General features: G+C 43.9%; 2 protein-coding genes across 11 annotated transcripts; both read left to right on the plus strand.

The window, feature by feature from the left end:
- The first annotated feature begins 2,512 nt into the window (after positions 1-2,512).
- Positions 2,513-11,512, plus strand: LOC311436583 (toll-like receptor 2 type-1). 8 transcript variants are annotated; one of them, XM_084518886.1, is made up of 3 exons: positions 2,513-2,537; positions 7,778-7,847; positions 8,769-11,512. In XM_084518886.1, exon 3 carries the CDS (start codon positions 8,773-8,775, stop codon positions 11,152-11,154), a length of 2,382 nt encoding a protein of 793 aa, XP_084375012.1. In that variant the 5' UTR covers positions 2,513-2,537; positions 7,778-7,847; positions 8,769-8,772; the 3' UTR covers positions 11,155-11,512. The 8 variants fall into 8 exon arrangements, with proteins under 8 accessions (XP_084375012.1, XP_084375011.1, XP_084375005.1 ...); XM_084518885.1 differs by lacking the exon at positions 2,513-2,537 and adding an exon at positions 3,903-4,040; XM_084518879.1 differs by lacking the exon at positions 2,513-2,537 and adding an exon at positions 6,350-6,746 and having other exon boundaries at positions 7,399-7,847.
- A 1,149-nt stretch (positions 11,513-12,661) lies between these two features.
- On the plus strand, positions 12,662-20,643 carry LOC311436373 (toll-like receptor 2 type-2). Of its 3 annotated transcripts, XM_084518488.1 has the most exons (5): positions 12,670-12,773; positions 12,996-13,178; positions 13,682-13,775; positions 14,875-14,942; positions 17,900-20,643. In XM_084518488.1, exon 5 carries the CDS (start codon positions 17,908-17,910, stop codon positions 20,257-20,259), a length of 2,352 nt encoding a protein of 783 aa, XP_084374614.1. In that variant the 5' UTR covers positions 12,670-12,773; positions 12,996-13,178; positions 13,682-13,775; positions 14,875-14,942; positions 17,900-17,907; the 3' UTR covers positions 20,260-20,643. The 3 variants fall into 3 exon arrangements, with proteins under 3 accessions (XP_084374612.1, XP_084374614.1, XP_084374613.1); XM_084518486.1 differs by lacking the exon at positions 13,682-13,775 and having other exon boundaries at positions 12,662-12,773; XM_084518487.1 differs by lacking the exons at positions 12,670-12,773; positions 13,682-13,775 and adding an exon at positions 12,868-12,885.
- Positions 20,644-22,972: the final 2,329 nt, after the last annotated feature.

Here is a 22,972-nt window from a genome sequence, read left to right on the forward strand (position 1 = left end):
ATTCAGCTGGCAGGCAGTGCAGACAGCAGAGAAGGCACTATCACAGATGGAGACGTGGAGGCACCAGAGAGAGGACCGAGAGGGAATCCTCTCAGCAGAGGGTCACGCACCTCAATGCACTTTGCTTGGCCTTTTGGTCCTAGAAGTGAGCCAGGAACAAAGAGCTCAAGGAACCAACCCCAGAGAAATAAGGTGCTCCGAAGTACTGATTCCAGAGGCAATTTGCTGAGACTATTAATCATGTAACAGACAGGAAATTAATTTAAAATGATGTCATAATAACAGCACATGAAAGAAACACAAATGTAGCATAACCTCTGTAAATAGAAAAAGAATCTGTACGCTGACACTTGGGTAAGTGCTAAGCTGAAAGCCAACCAGGTGGCCGGCATGCTGGGTGAGAGTTGTTAAGTGCTGGATGCTGGGACCCAGAGAAACAAAGCCCTTCTTGTGCCTGCAGGTGCAAACCTCATCACGGGTTCAGGGTCGGAGGAGTATCCCCTGCGTTGAGACAAGGTGAGAGAGATGCTCTTTCCCACAGCTGAGTGGATTTAAGATTTTGTTATCCTATGGTTACCCGTGAACCAACTTAGCCTTGCCCTATAATTCTAGCTGTTGTCATGAAGGTTGATTTTTTTACCACGTTTTTGCCTATAGTTCCTGCGATTCCTCTTCCTTTGATATCTCTTCCATCCAAAAGCTGCAAATTAGGAATCAGATTACCCAAAAGAATGTGCTACCATGTGTCCCACACGTCCTTATTAAAGACCTGCAAAAGTCTTCAGCATCACTACAGCCCCTGTTGTCTACTTGATTTCAAGTTAAGAGCAGGGGGGTTGGTTTTCTTTTCTTTTATTCTGTGCTTGTAACCATCTACCACACCAGGGCTTTGGTCTCTGCCACAGGTCTGATGTCCTGCTAAAAGGTCTGAAGGGTCAGCAGTGCTTCTGGACCATCGCTCCTGGGGAAATGGGACATCGCTGAGATAGGACCATTCCTTCACAAGCCCATGCTGCCGCTGCCCAGCCTGTGGAAGTGGTCTGGGTAACTGGCTGTTAGAGCTGAATTCGACAAAATTTGTTCAGGTGGGTACTTCACAGTATTAGACAGCACTTTGTTTTGGGATTTCTCTTCTAGCACAGGGCGTTTTTTGCTTTGTGGAAACTGGGATAAAGGCAAAGAGGCACAATGGGTACAGGAACTACAGCTACAGGGCGAGTTGTGACTGCCGTATTACCAGGCTGGTATTGCTACGCTCACACTTAGGGTACTGCAAGAAATGCAATCTGAGGATAATTTAGGAGGAATGATTAAAATAGCTGAGTGCGTACTTGAAAATCAGCTTGGGATGTCTATTTTCAATCATATTCAAGTCTGGAAAGTCAGGGAATGGTCAGATAGTGGAAATATCTAATTATTTGAAGATGTTCTGGTGGCTCTATCAGATTCGACACACAATTTTCAAGTAATTATTAACATCATCTTATGATCAAGATTTTCATTTTAAGTAAATTTATTTTTCATGGCTGATTAAAACTTTGCTGTATTCAAGCTCCTAAAAAAGTTGGTTAAAAATAATATAGAAATGCAAAAGAACACAATAGAATTAATTCTTGCAAGAAACTCATGAAAGATGTCATTTTTTTCCAGTACACACAAACTTGGGAAGAGCTATTTAGATTTTGCCTAATTTTTAAAAATCTGGTGCTTTGACTGCAGATAAAGCAAGAAAGGTGCCTGCACCAAAGAAAGAGTTTCTGAGGTTTTAAAAGCTGAAAACAAGGATTTGGGATGGGCTGGCTTTCTCTTTCTGAAACGCACTGTCACATCTGAAATACTTCATAGCATCAGAGACAGAGGGAGGCAGCAACTGAATGCAAAGCCTGAGCTACCTGTGTAAAATATATCCTGGCATTGTCTCATTTGGAAAAAAATACAAAAATCTCGATATTTTTATGGTATATGATAATGACCTGATTCATTTCCTGCTCAGGTTGTTGCCTGACTGTTAAGCAGAATTTTATTTTATTTTATTTTTGTGTAACAAGCACTTAAAAATGTATCTCTGCATCCCAGCACCGCGTTTTCCATCTCCGTGCAGGAAACAAACTCTGGCTGCATATGTGGTGACTTGGTCCCATTCCCAAGTATGTTTCTCTTCCACGTAAAAAAAAATAAATAAAATAAGGGAGTGGGGGAAGAGGGCACTTTTTTTTGGTGTATCAGGGCAGGGCTAGGCAGAAAACACGTGTCCATGCACCCATCTCCACTCAGCAAGGCAGGTCACAGTTTGTTGGACATTTCCCAAAGTGACATTTCCCGGCATGCGTGTCCCTTTGCCCAGCATGTTTGGAAAAGCTTTTCCTTGGAGTGGAGGAAAGCCTTTTTTCCCCTTCACGGGAAATTCCAACGCTGGGATGTTAAACCCTCACTTCCTAACGACAGCCTGCTGGTGATGGCTCGCACCCGGCGGACTGTGACAGCATATTTTCCCTCCTGGTGAGCTGAAATGAAGCTGAAGCTGCCCAACAGCAAGCGTAAGAGATGCGATTCCTCTCTCCTTCGTGTCCCCCGTGTTGCAGCTTGTTGCTTGCAGGGTACCTAAGGGGGAGCCCAGCCCTCAGGCTGTGTTCCCACAGGCTGTTTAGGCTCCCTGTGGAGCACATGTGGGGATCTTGGGTTATGGATATGGGAAATATAAGTAAGGGTTGATGCAGCCAAGCTAGCCTGTAGGAAAAGCTGTCGTCTTGGCTCTCGGGCGCCTGCCTGTGCATGCAGTCCCTATCCCTGCATCTTCCCTGGGCACCAGGCCCCTTTCTCAGGGGTGCAGGGCGTCCCAGGCAGTGCTCAGATGTGGTCATACGTAACCTGATGTACCTGCACACACACCAAGGGAGCCTCCTGGCTGGTGGCACCTGCTTTATACCTTGCCTGGCTCCCTGCAGCATGCCAGGTGAGCTGTCTCGTTTTGGAGTAACAAATTTGTGTGACACTGGTAACAGGGTTTTATGCATTTGTCGAGGTGTTCTGTAAGGGAAGGGCATCAAAATTTGCCGTAGTATTTGCTGCTTTAAAGCTGTGTATCAACTGCAAATCTTAACATTCCTGTCAGGGAAAAAAAAATATATATGTTTTAATCCTACATATTAAAATGCAAAGCAAGAAAGGAGCTGAGTCGTTTAGCGGTGCCTCACATGCAGTTGCTTTGTGTTGGTGCATATTCTTTGGGAGTCAAAAAATCAACAGGACTATTTTCAGAGAAATTCGGATGTTTCCCCTGTTGAGTCACACTGTTGCAGCTATTCCATAAAGGCAGAACTTTCTGTGTTATTAGCGTAAACCTTTGTGTCACAGCCTGCAAATCCTCCCTGGTAGCTGCTCCTCTTCTAGGCAGCAAATCAGCTTCGTTTCTGACTGAGAGCTTTCAGAAAGGATATGAGCAAGAGGAGGAGAAAGAAAAACAAAACAAAACAAAACAAAAAACAACACAAACCTGCTTCCTTGGCAAAGAATTTCCAAAAGGCTGGCTGTTGTATGTGCAGTCAGTTCCACAACACTGTCTCACACTCTGCCACAACAAGAAGATGAATGAGGATGTTGCAGAAGAAAAGTAAGGGGAATCTGTTCTTCTACATTTAAGCTGCATCTGCAGATCTAACCACGGGATTCGGCTGCTGTCAATGTAAGCCCGATAGGGAACATGGTGGAGTTAAAATTGCTTTTTCATAATTTTTCATTATAATGCTTTTTTATTATTATTATTTTTTAGTTTGAAGATGAATACCTGAAGTGCTGCAAGTCAGATTAAAGCATAGGCACCAGCAGTGCATGCCAAGGCTCTGTTTGCAGAACCGTGAAGCAATGCCAAACCTCCTGCTTCCAATTACACAAGCCTCATACCTCCTGCTCCAGAGACTGCAGGCACAGATTTGACCACCTTTCCTCACCAGCCATTTCCGAGGGGGGGTCAGGAGAAGAGCGCTGCGGGTTCAGCCCAGCTTGCGCTGCTGCAGACAAGCTGGCGTGTCCTGGTCACCGGGGTGAGTATCAGGCAGGAGCTCTGCACTGCTTGTAAAAATTCGCCAGGCACTTCTGCTAATATTGCTGCTGGACAGTGGATTCATGAACTCCCTCCCTGCCCTGCTATTTCTGTGTTTTCTTCGAGGCAGAGGCTTGGGGAGGGAGTCACCTGCCCTTGGTGAGGCCCCCCCCATGCTGCTCGCTTGTCATTTCTCAATCTCCGAAGCGGAAGAGCAAAACAAGAGCAGTTGGGAGTGTGGATGCAGGAGGACAGAGAGGAAGGGAGGGGACCAGCCACAGGATCCTCTCCCATGGGACTGTGAAGAGGAAATGACTTTAAAAGAGAGAGACGTGCCTGTGGGGGGTGGCACCAGGGCTGGCAGGAGGAGAGGGCTGCAGGACTCTGGCAGCCGGAGCCTGGTCTCGAGGCCAAGCTCCCCCGCGGTCTGGTGTTGCTTGGTTCATGGTGTTTGACCAGCACACCTACTTCCGTAGGGTTCTGTCCAACAAAAAAGCATAAACATTTTTTTGTCTGTTTTGGTCCACACCCATCTAATATGTCCTCCCCTCCGTGTGTGGCTGCCCTGCCCAGCAGCAGCGATTTAATCCTGGAGGTGGGACAAGGCAGGAGCCCGTCCCTGCAGCTGGAGCAGCGATGCAGAGCCCAGGGCTGGGGCTGGGTGCCAGGGCATAGCCACCTGAGGGAAATGGGTGCTGCATCAGATACAGATCAGATATCTGCTGCCATCAGATACACAGTGACATTTCAAGCTTGAGAAAGGATCTTCACAGCTCTCCCTCAGCCCTACATATATTCTGGCAAGGGCCAGTGTGGGGTCTCTGCTTGGAACAGCCACAGCTACAAGAGCACAGGCTTCTTGCAGCTCTGCACCGTTCTGCTGGGAAAATGTAGTGTGCTGGTCGGTGGAGGCACGTACCCTTGTGAAGCACTGCAAAAGAGGAAGCAGAATCACAGTCTCAAGTCGGACATGGAGGAAGAGAGAAAGCACTCACCAGACGCAGCTTTGTTCAATGCAGAACATGTGATTGCTCTAGAGAAAAAGCAGATGAGATGAAATTTATTCTTGCCTTAAAAAGCGGGACTTTTTTCCTACTTTGACTTTGAAAGAAGTTATTCTGAGCCCAGTCTCCAGTATTTCTGGCCACACTGTGAACTGTCAGACCTTCCTGACTCCAGGTAACCTGAGAAATCCCGAAAATTTGACCTGGAATGAGAGTGAGAGAAGTTGTGTAGATTATTTTTCTTTCCCCTACAGATGGAAACAAGCAGAACACCCATCCTGACTTCTCAGTTTTTTAAGCAGTTTGCTGATCCAAGCTGTTTTGGGAAAGGTCCCCAAGGTAGAGGGGCAGAGTCTCTCCAGTCTTCTCTTTCTGGAAGAAACCAGAAACCACATCCCTATGCCTCATTTAAACTCTTGCGTGCAAGCTCAGGGTCTGTATTATCATCCTATGCTTTCTGAACAAGTGAAACACCCCCAAGATCTAGTTTAGAAGTGTGATGAGAGCAGGCTGAGCCTGAATGTTGGGAGACAAGGTGGTGCTTCAGAAAAAAAAAAAAAAAAAAAAGCTGACACCTACCTAAAGTCTAAAGTCTCCACAAATGCATGATAGTGATTCCATAAGACATAAGGAAGAGTGCTTGTTAGGCACTAAATGAAGCACATAGCCTCTTGTGTATCTTGAAGGCTCTTCGCAAATGTAACTTCTTTAACTTTTTTGAAGAGTTGCAATTTTGATGATGAAAACCCAGGAATGAGTCATGCCAAACTCAGAATTAACATTTTGGAAAGTTTTGAAAACCAAAAGTTCCCCCTGTTTAAAAACAAGAGCTATTCCACATGAGAGGCGCAAGAGGGAAGAGACAGCTGTAGGGAACTTTCAGCAATTTTTTAACCTTATGTGCAATGCTAATTTTAAGGTAGCAGGACTGAAGCATGCTCTCAGATGCACTTGAGCTTCTGCCTGGGCTTCGTCAGCCTTGAGCAGTCAGATGCTGCTGGGCCCCTGACGTGTGGCTGGGCAGGTGGCCGCAGTCACTGTGTCTGTCTGCTTTCAGGCAGGTACCTCTTGCAACAAGTGGGCAGCAGACTGTGGCAATTTCTGTGCTCAGAAAAAAAAAAAAAAAAAAAAGATAGAAATTGCTGTCAGAAGGTTTGGAGTTTGAATTTAATGGATTTCCCTCTCAGTGCTGGTAAGAAGGCTTCCTACCCCTTCATGGGTGCAGCCTGCTTGGCCATTTGACCAGATGTGAGTTTCCATTCAGTCAGGCAAAAATAAATGTCATCAAGCCTTCCCTTTCAAAGTTGTTGTACTGGGTCTGGCTGGAATGTTAACTTTCCCGGCAGCAGCCCATACAGTGCCGTACTCTGTACTTGTAGCTGGAACAGCAGTGTTATCACACCAGTGTTGTGTCTACTGCTGAGCAGCAGTGGCACAGCATTGGGCCTTTCTCTAACCCTCCTAGGAGGTGGGCAAAAAGTGAGGAGAGAAACATCACTAGGGCAGCTGACCTAAACCAATCAAAGGGATATTCCATACCATGTGGGGTCACACTCAGCAATAAAAGGTGGAAACAGGAAGAAGAGGGGAGGGGTGGGCTCTCGTTGAGAAGACGTCGGTCCTCCTCTCGAACACCGGCTGCGTGCGTTGAGGCCTTGCTTCAAGGACGTGGTCAATCATCGCTCATTTGTGGGAAGTAGAGAGTAATTTCTTTCCTCTGCACTTCCATATAGCTTTCATTTATTTTGTTTGTTTGTTTTCCTCCCTTTTTCTCCTTTTCCCTTTTACTTCCCCTTAGTTAAATTGTTTAGTTCATGGTAGTCTTTATTTAATTATTATAATTATTTCCCTTTAATTAAATTATCCTTATCTCAACCCGTGAGTTGTTCTTTGCTTTACTTCTCCCCATCCTCATCTAAAGGAGGGGGAGTGAGAGAGCGGTTGTGGGGTTTAGCTGCCCAGCACGGTAAAACCACCACAGTTGTCTTGGATGTTTACAGCAGGATACTATCTTTCAAGCTATGTCTTCTTTCTGAGACCAAGTATTGTTCCAATTTTATGCATTTTGTAGTTGTTGATAACTTATGACCGCAGCATCCTAGGAAATGAAATGATGCTGAGTGTTTCTCCATTATTCTTTTTGACTAAACAGCTTGACTCCAAATTATTTATAAATATATATTTAAACAATTTATGGAACCCACACAACAGAACATCTTGGCTGTGCTGAGATCTTCCATTGCTCAGTCCAGTTAACAGCCCCCAGCACATACCAAGCAATAAATACCAAAAGTAGAGAGGTAGGGAGTAGAATGTTGTTCTGCCTTGAAACTATTTCTGCACTTTTTTCCTCAGGAAGTGATTGGGAAAGAGTGACTTGCGCTAAATGGTTGCATCACCTTCTGAGCAATGGGAGCTGCCTGTCAGAAGGAGAGGGATCTGATGCTGAATTTCAGCTTGCGGAGCGGAGGGTACAAAAATGTATTATGCTGCTAGACTGTGAGTCTGAAGGTCAGTGTCATGCGTGGTGGACCATCCTGAACTCTTCAGAAGCCGTGATTTCCTTCGGAGAGGAGCCACTAAAGAATAGCCATGCACAGCAGTATGCTTCATTGGCTGAGTAGTTAGTGGAGATTGGGAAGATGTCAATAAGATTTTGTCTGAGGAGCACAGGCTGAAATATTTTCTAGCTCCAGACCTGCCACAGGGTTTCAAGCTTTTGTTGCAATTACAGGTATGAGGTGACTACTTGGACTGTACAATATCGGCACACGAAGAGAGAAGTGCGATGCGCAGTACCCGAGGTAAGTATTGACTCTCTGTGTATTCAGCATTGGGCGATGCTGTTTGTCAGTACTGAAACCATTTAGAGCAGCTTGTGAGCTTTAATAAGTGACTTATTTGCTGGTGTAGCTAATGGTGAAATGTTCTTTGGCACCGATGGCAGGAAACACAGCCCTTCTGTAAATTAAAATCAGTATTGTTCTAATTACGTTCACTGTTTATAGGGTGACGGTAATGTCTAATTCTCATCTATTCCCAGCACTGATTTACAGAAAAGGGTGATAGTTTTGTTGGGTTGGATATCAGCTTGTTCAGCCTTTCTGATAAAGAATGTAAATTGCTTGCAGAGTGTTTAAAAGGGCGTGCCAAAAGTGTACTCGGCTTTGCTTTTTAGAAGCCCTGAGGCTCCGCTGTGGGAGACCTCAGGGTCTCTTCTGCAGAGGTTTGCAGTGTAGGAAGCCACAGCCTGCTCTTTGGGCCAAGAGGGCCAGTGTGTACCGCTCAGATGGTCATAAGCCTTTTCTGTTTTTTGGCTTCTGACTTCCTGGTAGCTGTACTCGATGGACGGTTTAATGCTGCGAAGGGTGTGTTTCTAACAGCCTTCCCCTTCTTATGTTGAAACATCCAGTCGTAGCTTCATCCCAAAGAGGAGGAATAATGCTGAAGATGTAGGAGACGAGCTGAAGCAGGTGGGTGTATGAGAAGGCAGGACTTTAAGAGTCATCCTTTATGGCTGTTGAGACACTATATGGCTGTACCTCAGAGATAAGTATGCCGTGTTTCAAGGTTTCAGCAGCTCAAATAGGACTGATGTTGCATGGTATCTCATACAAGATAAAATTTGAATATGGACTTGCTAATAAAACTGCACAGGATTCTAATTGTTGCCAGTTGCTGTCCAAACCCCAAATCAATACTGTCTTATCTCCTGTTTCCTACAGCAAAATGTTCAACCAACCAAAACAGAAATCAACAGCTACACATACCTGGCAAGTGTGGGCCATGTACATGGTCTTGGCTGTCAGTCTCTCTGAGGAACAAGCCCTGAAGCAGGCCTGTCCTTCATGCGATGCCACTCAGTCTTGCAACTGCTCTTCCATGGGCTTGGACTTCATTCCCTCGGGGCTCACAGACAAAATCACGCTGTTAGACTTGGCCCGCAACAGGATAAAGCACATCCGAGCGCATGATCTGCAGCAGGCTGTGAACCTGAGGACCCTGCTGCTGCAGTCCAACAAAATCAGCTCCATAGACGAGGACTCGTTTGTCTCCCTGGGGAAGCTGGAGCTCTTGGACTTGTCAAATAACCGCCTGGCTCACTTGTCCCCAGGGTGGTTTGATCACCTTGTTTCGCTCCAGCACCTCCACATTCACGGCAATTGCTATAGCGACCTGGGGGAAAGTTCTCCCTTTTCTAGCCTGAGAAACTTGAGCTCTCTCCACCTGGGCAACCCGCAGTTCTCCACAATAAGGCAAGGAAACTTTGATGGCATTACGCTTCTCGACCAGTTGTGGATCGAGGGCAGCAATCTCAGTGTGTATGAGCCTGGAAGTCTGAAGTCAATTAAGAAGATAAATCACATGATCATAAGCATAAGAAGGGTAGATCTGTTCTCAGCAATTGTTCGTGATCTTCTGCACTCTGCCATTTGGTTAGAAATTAGAGAAATTAAATTGGACATTGAAAATGAAAAACTGGTGCAGAACTCTACACTTCCTTTAACAATACAAAAAATTACTTTTACCAGAGCTTCATTCTCAGATAAATATGCTAGCCAAATAATGGTGTTATTGAAAGAAATCACATCTTTGCGAGAGTTAGAGTCAATAGATAGTGTGCTTGAGGGGAATGGAAATTGGAATACTAAATTAATTGAAGTAAGTGGACAAAGTTCTGTTGAAATAGTATCAGTAACTAATATGACTATTCTGCATTTTTATATGTTTTTAGACCCGGAAGGTTTGGAGTCACAAATAAGTAAACTGAAAAGACTCAGCATTGCAAGCTCTAAAGTTTTCATGGTACCATGCAGACTTGCAAGAAATTTTTTATCACTTGTGTATCTTGACTTTCATGATAATTTGCTTGTAAATAATCGCTTAAGTGAGACAATCTGTAAAGGTGCTTGGCCTTCATTGCAAACTTTAAATCTAAGTAAAAACTCTTTAAAATCTCTAAACCAGACTGCAAAATATGTAACTAATCTACCCAAACTGAATAATCTTGACATTAGCCAAAACAATTTTGGTGAGATTCCAGATGTGTGTGAGTGGCCAGCAAATTTGAAATATTTGAATCTCTCCAGGACTCGTATTTCCAAATTAACGGCTTGCATTCCCTCAACTCTCGAAGTGTTGGACATCAGTGCAAACAACCTGAAGGAGTTTAATCTGCATCTGCCATTTCTCAAAGAGCTGTACCTTGCAAAAAACCAGCTGAAGGCCTTGCCTGACGCGACAAGCATTCCTAACTTGGTGGCCCTGTCAATCAGAGGAAACAAGCTCAACAGCTTCTCCAAGGAAGAGTTGGAGTCCTTCAAGAAAATGGAGCTGCTGGATGCCAGCGCCAATAACTTTATCTGCTCCTGTGAATTCCTCTCCTTCATTCAGCACCAGGCAGGGATAGGACAGATGCTTGTGGGGTGGCCAGAAGGCTACATCTGTGACTCTCCCCTGGCAGTGAGAGGGGCTCAGGTTGGAGCCATTCATCTCTCACTGATGGAGTGTCACCGGTCCCTGGTGGTGTCCTTGATCTGCGCTGTGGTTTTCCTGGCCATCCTCATCCTGGTGGCCATTGGGTACAAGTACCACGCAGTCTGGTACATGAGAATGACGTGGGCATGGCTCCGAGCCAAGCGGAAGCCCAGGAGAGCCCCCCCCAAGGACATCTGCTACGATGCTTTTGTCTCCTACAGCGAGAATGACTCCAACTGGGTGGAAAACGTCATGGTGCAGGAGCTGGAGCAGGCATGTCCCCCCTTTCGGCTGTGCCTCCATAAGCGGGACTTTGTGCCCGGGAAGTGGATTGTGGATAACATCATCGACTCCATCGAGAAGAGCCACAAAACGCTCTTCGTGCTGTCGGAGCACTTTGTGCAGAGCGAGTGGTGCAAGTACGAGCTGGACTTCTCGCACTTCCGTCTGTTTGACGAGAACAACGATGCGGCCATTCTCATCCTCCTGGAGCCCATCCAGAGCCAAGCTATTCCCAAGAGGTTCTGCAAACTGCGGAAGATAATGAACACAAAGACCTACCTGGAGTGGCCTCGTGAAGAAGAGCAGCAGGAGATGTTTTGGGAAAACTTGAAAGCAGCTTTGAAATCATAGGAGAAGATAGTAGCTCTTGTTTCAGTGTATTTACCCAAAGGATATAGGTCAGTGTTTCTTCCTGCTAAGACGTTTATCTGTCTTATTTTTCTGCCTAACAAAAACTGGCTTTCCTGTGGATGGTCATGTTAATAAGTGAAAAAGAGCCACAAAAGGCTTTCCAGTGATTTGATATTCTGATCTTCCATGCTAGTAATGGTGATATTTGGAAGTCTTGCGTGATTTTAAATATTTTCTAAATACATTTATCTGAATTTAGTGTTTTTCTGTACTCTTTCCTCCTATCACCATATCACTGATTAGTTCCTGACAATCCTTTTGTGGTTTACAATTGGAAATAAATCGAAGTGCTTCAATACTCCTGTGTCAGTTGTTCTTTCATTTATTTTTTTTTTCAGCATCACCATTCATAGAACGCTTTTAAAATTTAATTCTGAGAAAAAAAAAAAAGCGAGTTTACATCAAAATATGCTTTCTGGAGCCCTACCATTGCCATAGAATGTGAAACAGACAGTACTGAATATGTACGTCTCTGTTTGTAAGACTGGTTTTCTGGCTACTCATGCCAGAATCCATACCACCATGCACAGGTTGGGTTTTGCTCAATAGTAGTCAAGGACATATTCTGGCACCATGTACAATAACTTGAAAATCAGAGGCATTAAATCAACGTATGTTTGTTTTTTATTTTTCTTAGTCTTCTTTCTCCCTGTGGATTCTTGTTTCCTCCTTTGTGGTTACCACGTGTCCTTACCTACCCATAGAAATAGTTGCTTTCTTTTTGTGGGGTGCAAGCTTGTGCTTCTAATGAGTGGGGTGGATGGTACTGTAGACTGGTTTCTGTTCTTCTATTTTGCACAGCACATTTAATTAAGCATTGGGCCAAGCACCCCTACACGCTTACCTCTGTAACCAGTGCAGAAAGCCTGCACTGGTAGGAGGGAATTCATCTTTTGTACTTCATTGTGAAATATGTCCTGGTTATACTGCATTGCTCTTCAACAGCTGTAAAGGGAATAGTGACAAGCAGGTAGATATAGATGTTTATGTTTTGATAGCTAGTCTCACCCTGAGTACCTGCAGTTGGATTTATTGTGGGTTTCTTGTGTTTAGAGCTGCTTGTGGAAAGCTGAATTGTCTCTGGAGGGATAAATTTATATGTGGTTTGGATAACTCAGCATTTCCATGCTCCACTTTTCTTGTGTTGCTGGAGTGTAAGCACAGAAGAGCATAGATGAATCTTGATTAAACTTCATACATGCAATTATTTTGTGGTGAAATGCAAGTCTTGATGTATGTACTGAGAGTCCAAGTAAGTGGCTGAAAAATGAGGAAATTTGCTTATACGTGTGTCTTTGCAGGCATATGCATACACACACACATATATATATATTTGTGTATGTGTATGTTAATATGTACATATTAACACTTCTGTGTGCGTGTGTATGCATAGATACACAAGATTGCAGCTTCTGGGGGTTAGCATGCAAACTCCACTTTCGGTTCTACTTTCCTGTTATAATGACATCTCTAGAGTTAGTCCGAAGTCTACAATGGAACTTTTCTGGTCACCCTCTTGGATCAGAATAGCTCAAGGGCTAATCAAATCTGAGTTCCAGGTAAGTGATGGGTGGATCATCTGACAGCAAACACTGAGCACAGATAAGATTGGTTAGGAGGCTGCATGCCTAGAGGTAAGGAGGGAAATGTTTCAGAGAAGGTCAGGCAGAGGTAAGAAAAGCCTTGACTTTTATGTGGTATGCTCTCACCATAGACACAGAATTTTATGGGCTCAGACATTTAAAGAAGACCGACGGCGTTACTGATCTTATGCCAATCAGATCTTCTAGGTGGGAATTCCCCTGCTTGAATAGCCCAAGTTGAGAAGTGAAGTGGGAAGGAGACAGCAGCACGAGAGGTAGCTGAGTGAAGAGTGATCACCAAGAGAGAGATGAAACATGAAATAAGTTAACCAGCACGCAGGCACCAGAGCTGGAGCACCAGGGAATGTTTTCTACATGGAGGTAAGTCTGCAGGTGGGTGGAGGCTGGAGACGCAGGGAGGGAGTGAGGCTGCAATGCCATAGTGAGAAGTGGGGATGGAGCACTCGGGCTATCTAATCTCTGCCACCATGTCATCCTTCTCTGCATGGGAGATTTGGGATGCTTGGGGCTGCTGGGCGTGGGCTGGTTCCTGTGGGAGAGCAGGACGGGGGGAGGATTTCTGACTCCTGTCAGGAGCAATCACAGGCAGCTGGTGGGGCTGCATGGCAGGCAGTGAGAGGGAAGGCTCCCTGGGAGAGCTGGGACATGCTGATGGGAGCAACGTCCTTCAGGAAAGGGCGACAGAAGAAAGCAGCACATGAAAAAAAAGACAAGTTGGGTCAGGCTGTGTCATTTCGTCTCAGTTTCCTCTTGGGAGGGTGCCCTGTGTGTGTTTTGTCCTATTCATTGTTTTGCACCATTTGTACGTCACTACCACCTGCTCAGGGAAGGCTAGGTGTGAATATGGGCTGCTTTTGTTTTAGGAATACAACCAGGAAGGAGCTCAGTAAGCACTGGTCTTGGGGCTGTGTGATCAGCTAGCTACTTATGTCACTCCACCCTGTTGCACAGCCATGTGTGAGTACATGCATGTATGTATATACGCATATATACTTTTAAGGAAATGCTGGTGGGCAATACCCAGGACGTAAGCAATCCACACACAACCAAGTGGGAAGTAACAACTTCCCCAGTCTACTTGTGGATTGATCCTTTCACAAACCAGTGGCCCCTCAGACTGCAGCTCTGCTAGATGTTAGTAGCTCTCTTTTAGCTTGGTACTCTTTCCCAAATCAGAAACAATTTGCATGCTGTTGGCATGCAGTTAAATTCACCTTTATCAGTGTTTAACACAGTTGCTCTGTTGATACTTGTTTTCTTTAAGAATATGTGCATATACTTCTACTGGCCTGGACCAGGAAAGATAACCCTGAGCACATCTGATGGCTTGGATCCTTTGTCCATAAACCAGAAACACTTGGAAAATTTAGTTCATCACTGTGCCTTACAGTACAACCATATCTGTGCAAGTTTCCGCATATTAGCTGTGTTTCAGTTTCTATGTGGCAATTTTTTTTTTATTTTTATTTTTTTTCTGTCCAGTGCAATGGGGAACAAGTGATTATTTGATAGGGTGATGATATGGAGTGGGGCTGTATTCATGAGCAGATGTGGAGAGGCCTGAAAGGACCCTGGAAGTCAGGAAACTGCATTATTAGACAGGAATGGGAAGGGGAAAAGAATGTCTGAAAATGAATGAGAGTAGGAATGGAATTTCCCCAGGGATCTGTCCCATGTGACAAACGAGCAAAACAACCTTAAACAGATGCTCAGGGAAGTGACAACAAAGAAAAATCTCTTCCTGTACCACCAAACTGGGGTCATTACTTCAGTTCCTGCTGGTAAGGAGGAGAGTTGTTGGGCTCAGCTGGTGTTTCCAATGTAGTTAGTACCTGCCCAGTTACTTTCTGCTCTGCCAGTTTTCCATCTGTAAATAACCTACCTATAGATAGATTTTGATGGACTGTGTTGCCTGGTGGTTTCTGTTTGTTTGCTTGTTTTCTAACTGTGGGAGGTTTGATGGCAACTTGCGCTTGCTATTCATTTTAGAAATTCCACTTCATTGTGTTGCTTGTGAAACCAATCTTAACCACAGCTTTTCTCCTATGGCTTACAGCACTGTGTTATCCAGGCAGCCTCGTGTGACCAAAGAAGCCCTGTAAAAGAACCTCAGCTGGATAGCAGGTGACTGTGACTACAGATCGTAACTCTTTGGGTGGGATTCACCTGCTTAAATATCTAGATACCTAAACCATTTTAAGCTGGTGGTGTAATTTCTCTTGGAGGCATCAGATCTTAATGTGGGTGTCTAAGAGACATGACGTGAATTGCCCCTAAAAGTTGTTATTTATCTTGATTGACTTTGGAGGACAGAGTGAAAGACCACCTCAGCTGAGGGCATCTGAAGTCCGGGGAGATGAATGTGTCCTTCAGGACCCAAAGCTCCACATCAGAGAAAGAGAGAGATTAAAGGAAATAGCAGAAGAGGTCAAAATGCTTGTAGTCTTTTAGGTGGGAAAAGATGGAAGGACTGAAAGAAAATATCCAGATCCTTTTCTCCTCTTCCCATATGCTTAAATTCTGCCCCTTTTGAAAGATTTTAAGCAACTCTGGCTAAAAATAATGCAACTAGAAATGGTAGGACTTGTCTGCCTAAATCTTCCTATTGTGGGTCAGCTATTCTAAAACAAACTAGAGTATGAATTCAAACTGAAGTAGATCTTCTGCACAGAGTCTCAGTGGGATGACTGAAGGAGAAAATTCTCCTCAGTGAGTACATCTAACCCAGTTAACCTGATGTAGACCTCATGATGACCTTTGGGAACATGTTCTCTGGTCATTTTTGGAGTTAGTTCATTTTTTTCACCCTTGGTAAAATACCTACATCCCAGGGGTTTGGGACACACTGAGGAATGTTGTCTCATGCTTTAAAAGTGCTCTTTGATCCTTGCCAAGAAAGCATAAACAAAAAAGATTTATAACTCAATATGTAATAAGTGTTTTGAAAGGAAAACAGCCCTCCCAGGCTTTAAGAATCGTTTTTCCAACTCCTCAAAGGGAGAGAAGATCTAACGTCTCTGTTGGAAGGGAAGCCAGGCTAGATTTTATGGCAAGCTCTGTAACACAAAAAGTCATTTCAAATCAGTATTATAAAAGGCGTGAATGTGAGGGAAAAGAGAAGTGAGACAGAATTTACAACTGTGTGGATTTTTTTGAATCATTTTGGTTTAGAAGATGAGGAACAGGCTATGAGGGTGGAGAAAAAATTGATCTAGCCCAGCCAAGTGATCTGGCTGCAAGAAGCTCCAAGAGCCGCTGGATCTTCCTTCCATCTAGGCCTGACCAGCCAGATCTGCCACACAGACCTAAAGCAGAAAAAGCCCCTAGCAGAGGAGGAAGATGTAGCAGTAAAAAGGAAGAACTAAGAGTCAGTTGTTTACAGTGGTCAGTTTTCCCAGTTTAAGTTTCAGTGTCAAGGTCAGACTGATCACAGCATGGTAATGATGGCCTACAAAGACATCTAGGCAAATATGTAGCTCCCAACTCCTAGCACAGGTACACCCAGAATAGCCTATGGTAGAAGAAAGAGACAGAAACATATTAAATCAGCTTCTCCTTATTGCCAGAAGTCAGATTAGACACATGCTGGTATGAATATTAAATGTGAAAGTTACTATTTCTGACAAGACGCTAACTCTTGATGTGACCAGGATTTGAATCACATACTGGAAGCAGGACTTGAAATGAAGTTTGCAGATGATAGTAAATTTGTAGGAGCCATGGACTCTCTCAAGGGTAGAGAGGCCTTGCAGAGAGATCTTGACAGACTAGAGGGCTGGGCAATCACAAACCACATGAAGTGTAACAAGAGCAAGTGCTGGATTCTGCACTTGGGACAGGGCAACCCTGGCTGTATGTGCAGACTGGGGGAGGAGAGGCAGCCCTGTGGAAAGGGATCTGGGAGTTCTGGTTGATGGAAAGTTGAATATGAGTCAGCAGCATGCCCTGGCAGCCAAAAGGGCAGACCACCATACCCTGGGTGCATCAGGCACCATATGGCTAGCTGGGCAAGGGAAATGATTTGTCTCGCTCTGCTCTGTGCTGGTGTGGCTTTACCTTGAGCACTGTGTGCAGTTTTGGATGCCACAATGTAAGAGCCACAATATAAGAAGGACATAAAACTATCAAAGAGCCTCCAAAGGAGGGCTACAAATCTGGCAAAGGAACTAGAGCAGAAGATATATGAAGAGCAGCTGAGGTCCCTTGGTTTGCTCAGCCCCAAGCAGAGCAGGCTGAGGGGAGGCGGCCTGCAGCTCCCTCAGGAGGGGAGCGGAGGGGCAGGCGCTGAGCTCTGCTCTCTGGGGACAACGACAGGACCTGAGGGAACGGCATGGAGCTGGGACAGGGGAGGGTCAGGCTGGGGGTTAGAGAAAGGTTCTGCACCCAGAGGTGGTCGGGCACTGAGACAGGCTCCCCAGGGCAGTGGTCATGGCCTGCTGGAGTTCAAAGCATTTGGACAACGCTCTCAGACACAGGGTCTGATTTTTGGATGGTCCTGTGTGGAGCCAGGAGCTGGACTTGGTGATCCCTCTGGGTCCCTTCCAACTCAGGATACTCTGATTCTGTTTCCCACAAGACACTGGCTCTTCTTAATGTGACCAGGATTTGAATCACATATGCAAGACTTCATAGTAAAAAATGAATATACAAAGTAATATTCACAGCTCCAGGGGAAAACTACTTAAGACAGGATTTGGGGTGCTGGTGGGGTGGGATATATGGGGACTATTTTCTAAACAGGCAAAGGATCATATTAGTAAGAATGTTGTGATTATTCAGATATTTAACTAAATCTTTCAAAAATATGTACAACTATTAATTAACTTGATAGTCCTAATTCCAAAACTAGAACCCTTAGGAGAAGAAAAAAAGAATTCAATATACTTAGCCTTTAGCAAATGATTGTGGGATATGTATATAGAGTCCCATTTTTGACTAAGCTATGTAATCTCTGAAATGCATTAAAAACTGATATAGTGTCTTTAAAAGGAACAGTAAGGGTTATATTATAGCTATTATCCAAAACGTAGCTACTTCAGAACTAAGTAATCATCTTGTACTTTCTCTATTTCATATTTTAGGCAAAAAAATGTTGACACATACCTGGCAAGTGTGGGCCACGTATGTGGTCTTGGCTGTCAGTCTCTCTGAGGAACAAGCCCTGAAGCAGGCCTGTCCTTCATGCGATGCCACTCAGTCTTGCAACTGCTCTTCCATGGGCTTGGACTTCATTCCCTCGGGGCTCACAGACAAAATCACGCTGTTAGACTTGGCCCGCAACAGGATAAAGCACATCCGAGCGCATGATCTGCAGCAGGCTGTGAACCTGAGGACCCTGCTGCTGCAGTCCAACAAAATCAGCTCCATAGACGAGGACTCGTTTGTCTCCCTGGGGAAGCTGGAGCTCTTGGACTTGTCAAATAACCGCCTGGCTCACTTGTCCCCAGGGTGGTTTGATCACCTTGTTTCGCTCCAGCACCTCCACATTCACGGCAATTGCTATAGCGACCTGGGGGAAAGTTCTCCCTTTTCTAGCCTGAGAAACTTGAGCTCTCTCCACCTGGGCAACCCGCAGTTCTCCACAATAAGGCAAGGAAACTTTGATGGCATTACGCTTCTCGACCAGTTGTGGATCGAGGGCAGCAATCTCAGTGTGTATGAGCCTGGAAGTCTGAAGTCAATTAAGAAGATAAATCACATGATCATAAGCATAAGAAGGGTAGATCTGTTCTCAGCAATTGTTCATGATCTTCTGCACTCTGCTATTTGGTTAGAAATTAGAGAAATAGCATTCAATATAGCTGAAGAAATACAACTTTTGATCGTTTTATCTTTGTCTTTTGCAAAGAAAATTTCTTTTAAACAGGTCTTACTCACAGATGCTACTGTGCCTGGTATTGTCACTATTTTAGAAAAGATGCCAAGATTAGTTGAGGTGGAGATGAAAGACTGTAGACTCTTGGGCACTGGACGATGGGATTTAGAAATTCAAGCAAACCAATCGCAGTCTCTGAGAGTTCTGACAATTGAGAAATTATCTATAGAGGAATTTTATTTGTTTACGGATCTTCAGGCTGTACTAGATCTACTGTCTCTCTTTACCAAAATCACAGTTGAAAATACCAAGGTCTTTTTGGTACCATGCAGTCTTTCAAAACAACTTCTGTCATTAGAATATCTTGACCTTAGTGCAAATTTGCTTGGAGATCAGAGTTTGGAACATTCAGCCTGTCCGGGTGGTTGGCCTTTACTACAAACTTTAAATTTAAGTCAGAATTCACTGAGTGACTTTAAAATGACAGCTAAAAGCTTGTCTCATCTAAGAAACTTAATTCTTTTAGACATTAGCCAAAACAATTTTGGTGAGATTCCAGATGTGTGTGAGTGGCCAGCAAATTTGAAATATTTGAATCTCTCTAGGACTCAAATTCCCAAATTAACGGCTTGCATTCCCTCAACTCTCGAAGTGTTGGACATCAGTGCAAACAACCTGAAGGAGTTTAATCTGCATCTGCCATTTCTCAAAGAGCTGTACCTTGCAAAAAACCAGCTGAAGGCCTTGCCTGACGCGACAAGCATTCCTAACTTGGTGGCCCTGTCAATCAGAGGAAACAAGCTCAACAGCTTCTCCAAGGAAGAGTTGGAGTCCTTCAAGAAAATGGAGCTGCTGGATGCCAGCGCCAATAACTTTATCTGCTCCTGTGAATTCCTCTCCTTCATTCAGCACCAGGCAGGGATAGGACAGATGCTTGTGGGGTGGCCAGAAGGCTACATCTGCGACTCTCCCCTGGCGGTGAGAGGGGCTCAGGTTGGAGCCGTTCATCTCTCACTGATGGAGTGTCACCGGTCCCTTGCAGTGTCCTTGATCTGCGCTGTGGTTTTCCTGGTCATCCTCATCCTGGTGGCCATTGGGTACAAGTACCACGCAGTCTGGTACATGAGAATGACGTGGGCATGGCTCCGAGCCAAGCGGAAGCCCAGGAGAGCCCCCCCCAAGGACATCTGCTACGATGCTTTTGTCTCCTACAGCGAGAATGACTCCAACTGGGTGGAAAACGTCATGGTGCAGGAGCTGGAGCAGGCATGTCCCCCCTTTCGGCTGTGCCTCCATAAGCGGGACTTTGTGCCCGGGAAGTGGATTGTGGATAACATCATCGACTCCATCGAGAAGAGCCACAAAACGCTCTTCGTGCTGTCGGAGCACTTTGTGCAGAGCGAGTGGTGCAAGTACGAGCTGGACTTCTCGCACTTCCGTCTGTTTGACGAGAACAACGATGCGGCCATTCTCATCCTCCTGGAGCCCATCCAGAGCCAAGCTATTCCCAAGAGGTTCTGCAAACTGCGGAAGATAATGAACACAAAGACCTACCTGGAGTGGCCTCGTGAAGAAGAGCAGCAGGAGATGTTTTGGGAAAACTTGAAAGTAGCTCTGAAATCCTAGTCAGAGACATTTAAGGCTGAGTATGTAGCAAATATCTGCTGGATTCATTTCCCTTGCCTCTTTGTCCATCATCTACCCGTGTCTGTATAACAAAGGTTTGAGCTACTGGAATTTCTTTTACTTGCTGTGAAATTGTTTTATTTTTGTCATTGTAGTCATGATTTTTCTACGTGTTTTAACCAGCATTATTAAAAAAAGCAGTTTCATTTAAATATTTAATGATGAAAAGTTATTTAGATACATGGCTATGTAGTTTATATACTTTTATCTTTGAATAGCTGTATGAAAGAGCCTGCCTAGACAAAGGTATTTCCGTATTTTTTGTATAAACTACTTCTAATCAAGTGCAATAAAGGTTCGTTTATGGAGTAGTTTATTACTGCATTTATTGAATGTAAGTTTCATCCTAGCTCTCCTAGTTAAGATGACATATTATCAACAGTATTTCACAATCACTGTACGTTAGATGTCCAAATCTTCTAAGAATCGTGGCTATAAACTTTAATCTAAAAATGCACCGTCACACTGCAGTGCTGGCTGCTGTAATGGACATGTTCTATGGCAGACAATTTTTGTGGCGATAGGCACTTGTGGATGTTTTCAGTATAGTTTCTTTGTACCATGCATGGGAACAGGTGCATTAGAGTAGGGTCCAAACACCCTTCTCACTTGCTTAAATGTAGCTCTCTGAGTGCTCACTTAGAGTGTGGGAAACACTAATATATATATAGTCTTTGAATTCAAGACCATACGCTTCTCTCTAATCAACAGCCTTGGCATCAGCATGAAAAGGGCATTTCCCACATTTGTGTTCTCTCTGTAAAGTAGCCTCACTAGCCTCATAGTAAAGAATTCTTTCCTAATGTCTAATCTAAATCTACCCTTTTTTAGTTTTAAGCCATTCACTATCACTATAAACCCTGGTAAAGAGTCTCTTCCATCTTTCTTTTAGGCTCCCTTTAAGCATCGGAAGACCTTATAGATCATGTCCATGTTATGTTTTTATTGTTGTGTTTTAGTCTCTGGCATCCTAAGTGTACAAAATCTGTGTTCAGCCACCTGAGTATTTGCATCTGACTTTAAACTCCAAAACTCTTATCTCATAGCTAGTTACCTTTTGTGTTACTTATAGGAGGTTCTCTGTGCAGACAGTATTTCAGTGAGAGCAGAAGTCCTCTTGTCCATTTCTAGCCAGACAGAAGACTGAGGACAAACATTCCTCCATTTCATCCACAATTAGGCAACTCTATCAGTGTAACACAAAAAGAAAGATTTATTTACATCCATTTTTGCATATATGAACACAGGCTTAAAGCGTTACAAAAATTACTAACCTTGCTAGTTCATCTAAGCAAAAAGCCACCTGCCTTCTATATACTTAATATTTACTCTCACTTTCATTCTTTCATTTACCTAAGGTGTTTTTTTTTTTTTTTTTTTTTTTTTTTCAGTTGTATCATTTACTATTTTTAGCATCTAAAACTTACCTTCACTTAGACGGCTTCGTACAATCTCTGCTTTATTCTCATATATATCAAGATGTAAGTAAAGATAACCTGCATTTGTCACTTCTAATGACAGTGTGAAGATTCTTAAAATACTGACCATATTTAATCTGAGTTCAAAAGCTACGTTAGCAAGGTTGGGGAAATTAGCTCCTAAGACTACCCTCTCAGACCCCTAAGCAGAACTGGCTATTATTGCATAAACAAACTGTGTTTCAATTCCTTATGGTGTGATCAGGGTATTTTAGAAGTCAAACATTCAGCTGCTAAAGCAGGAAGACATGCATCCACTCTGATCTGTTTGCTTGTTTGTTTGTTTGTTTGTTTGTTTATTTATTTATTTTAAAAAGGCAAAAACAACAGATGTAATAGGTGATTAGATATTATAACTCCCTCCTCCTGTGTTTGAGAATCTGGTTATTGGAAGTTGGGCCTTTTGAGCATGATGACAGTAAGTCAAACAGGACTTAATCCCTTCCAAATAAAACAGCTCCTCTCTGTTGGAGAGTAAGTAGGAGGAAGTTACTTGTGATGTATTATCTGCAGCAGTTCAGAAATCGAGCGAGGAAAACACTTTGTCAGTAAGGTCAATGGCACCTGTACTATGTCTGAACACACATTAATTTAAAAAGGTGTGTGTGGGGCGGCTCAATTTTTAGAAGTTAAGCCAGTTTGTAACTGACTAACTGAAAACTTGAACAATTGTGGGCATAAAAAAGCAAAATAGAAAAATCATCTGCATCCTTTGCTGCCTTCACAGCACGAGCAATTGGAGCGTCTCCCCTGCCACCATGTATCCCCAGCTAACTCTGCAGCACAAAATATTTGCCAAAATCTCAGATGTTAGGAAGGTCTATCTGGCTACCATGCACACCGTAAACATTGCTGCTGTTGGAGCTTTCTACAGATGGCCACTGGAAGATGTAGGAATTATGACACAGCAGTTCTTGAAAGAGGTTGGGGAAAAAATATGAAAAAAACTAATGGTAATCTTATATTACCTTACATTAACTGAGTGATGAAACTGTTTGGGTGCCGTGTTTCAGAATCTGCTGTATACAAAGCCATTATCAGACCTAAAATTCTCCTTGTCTGCTACACTACTTTCTGTAGTCAGAATTTCAACTAGAAGCCATTACCAATATATTTAATAATGAAACAGGCTTTAAATATTGACACTGTTTTCCTTTTTTTTTTTTTTTTTTTTT

The sequence above is a fragment of the Aythya ferina genome, assembly GCF_964211825.1.
Source record: "Aythya ferina genome assembly, chromosome: 4".
Taxonomy (NCBI): Eukaryota; Metazoa; Chordata; class Aves; order Anseriformes; family Anatidae; genus Aythya; species Aythya ferina.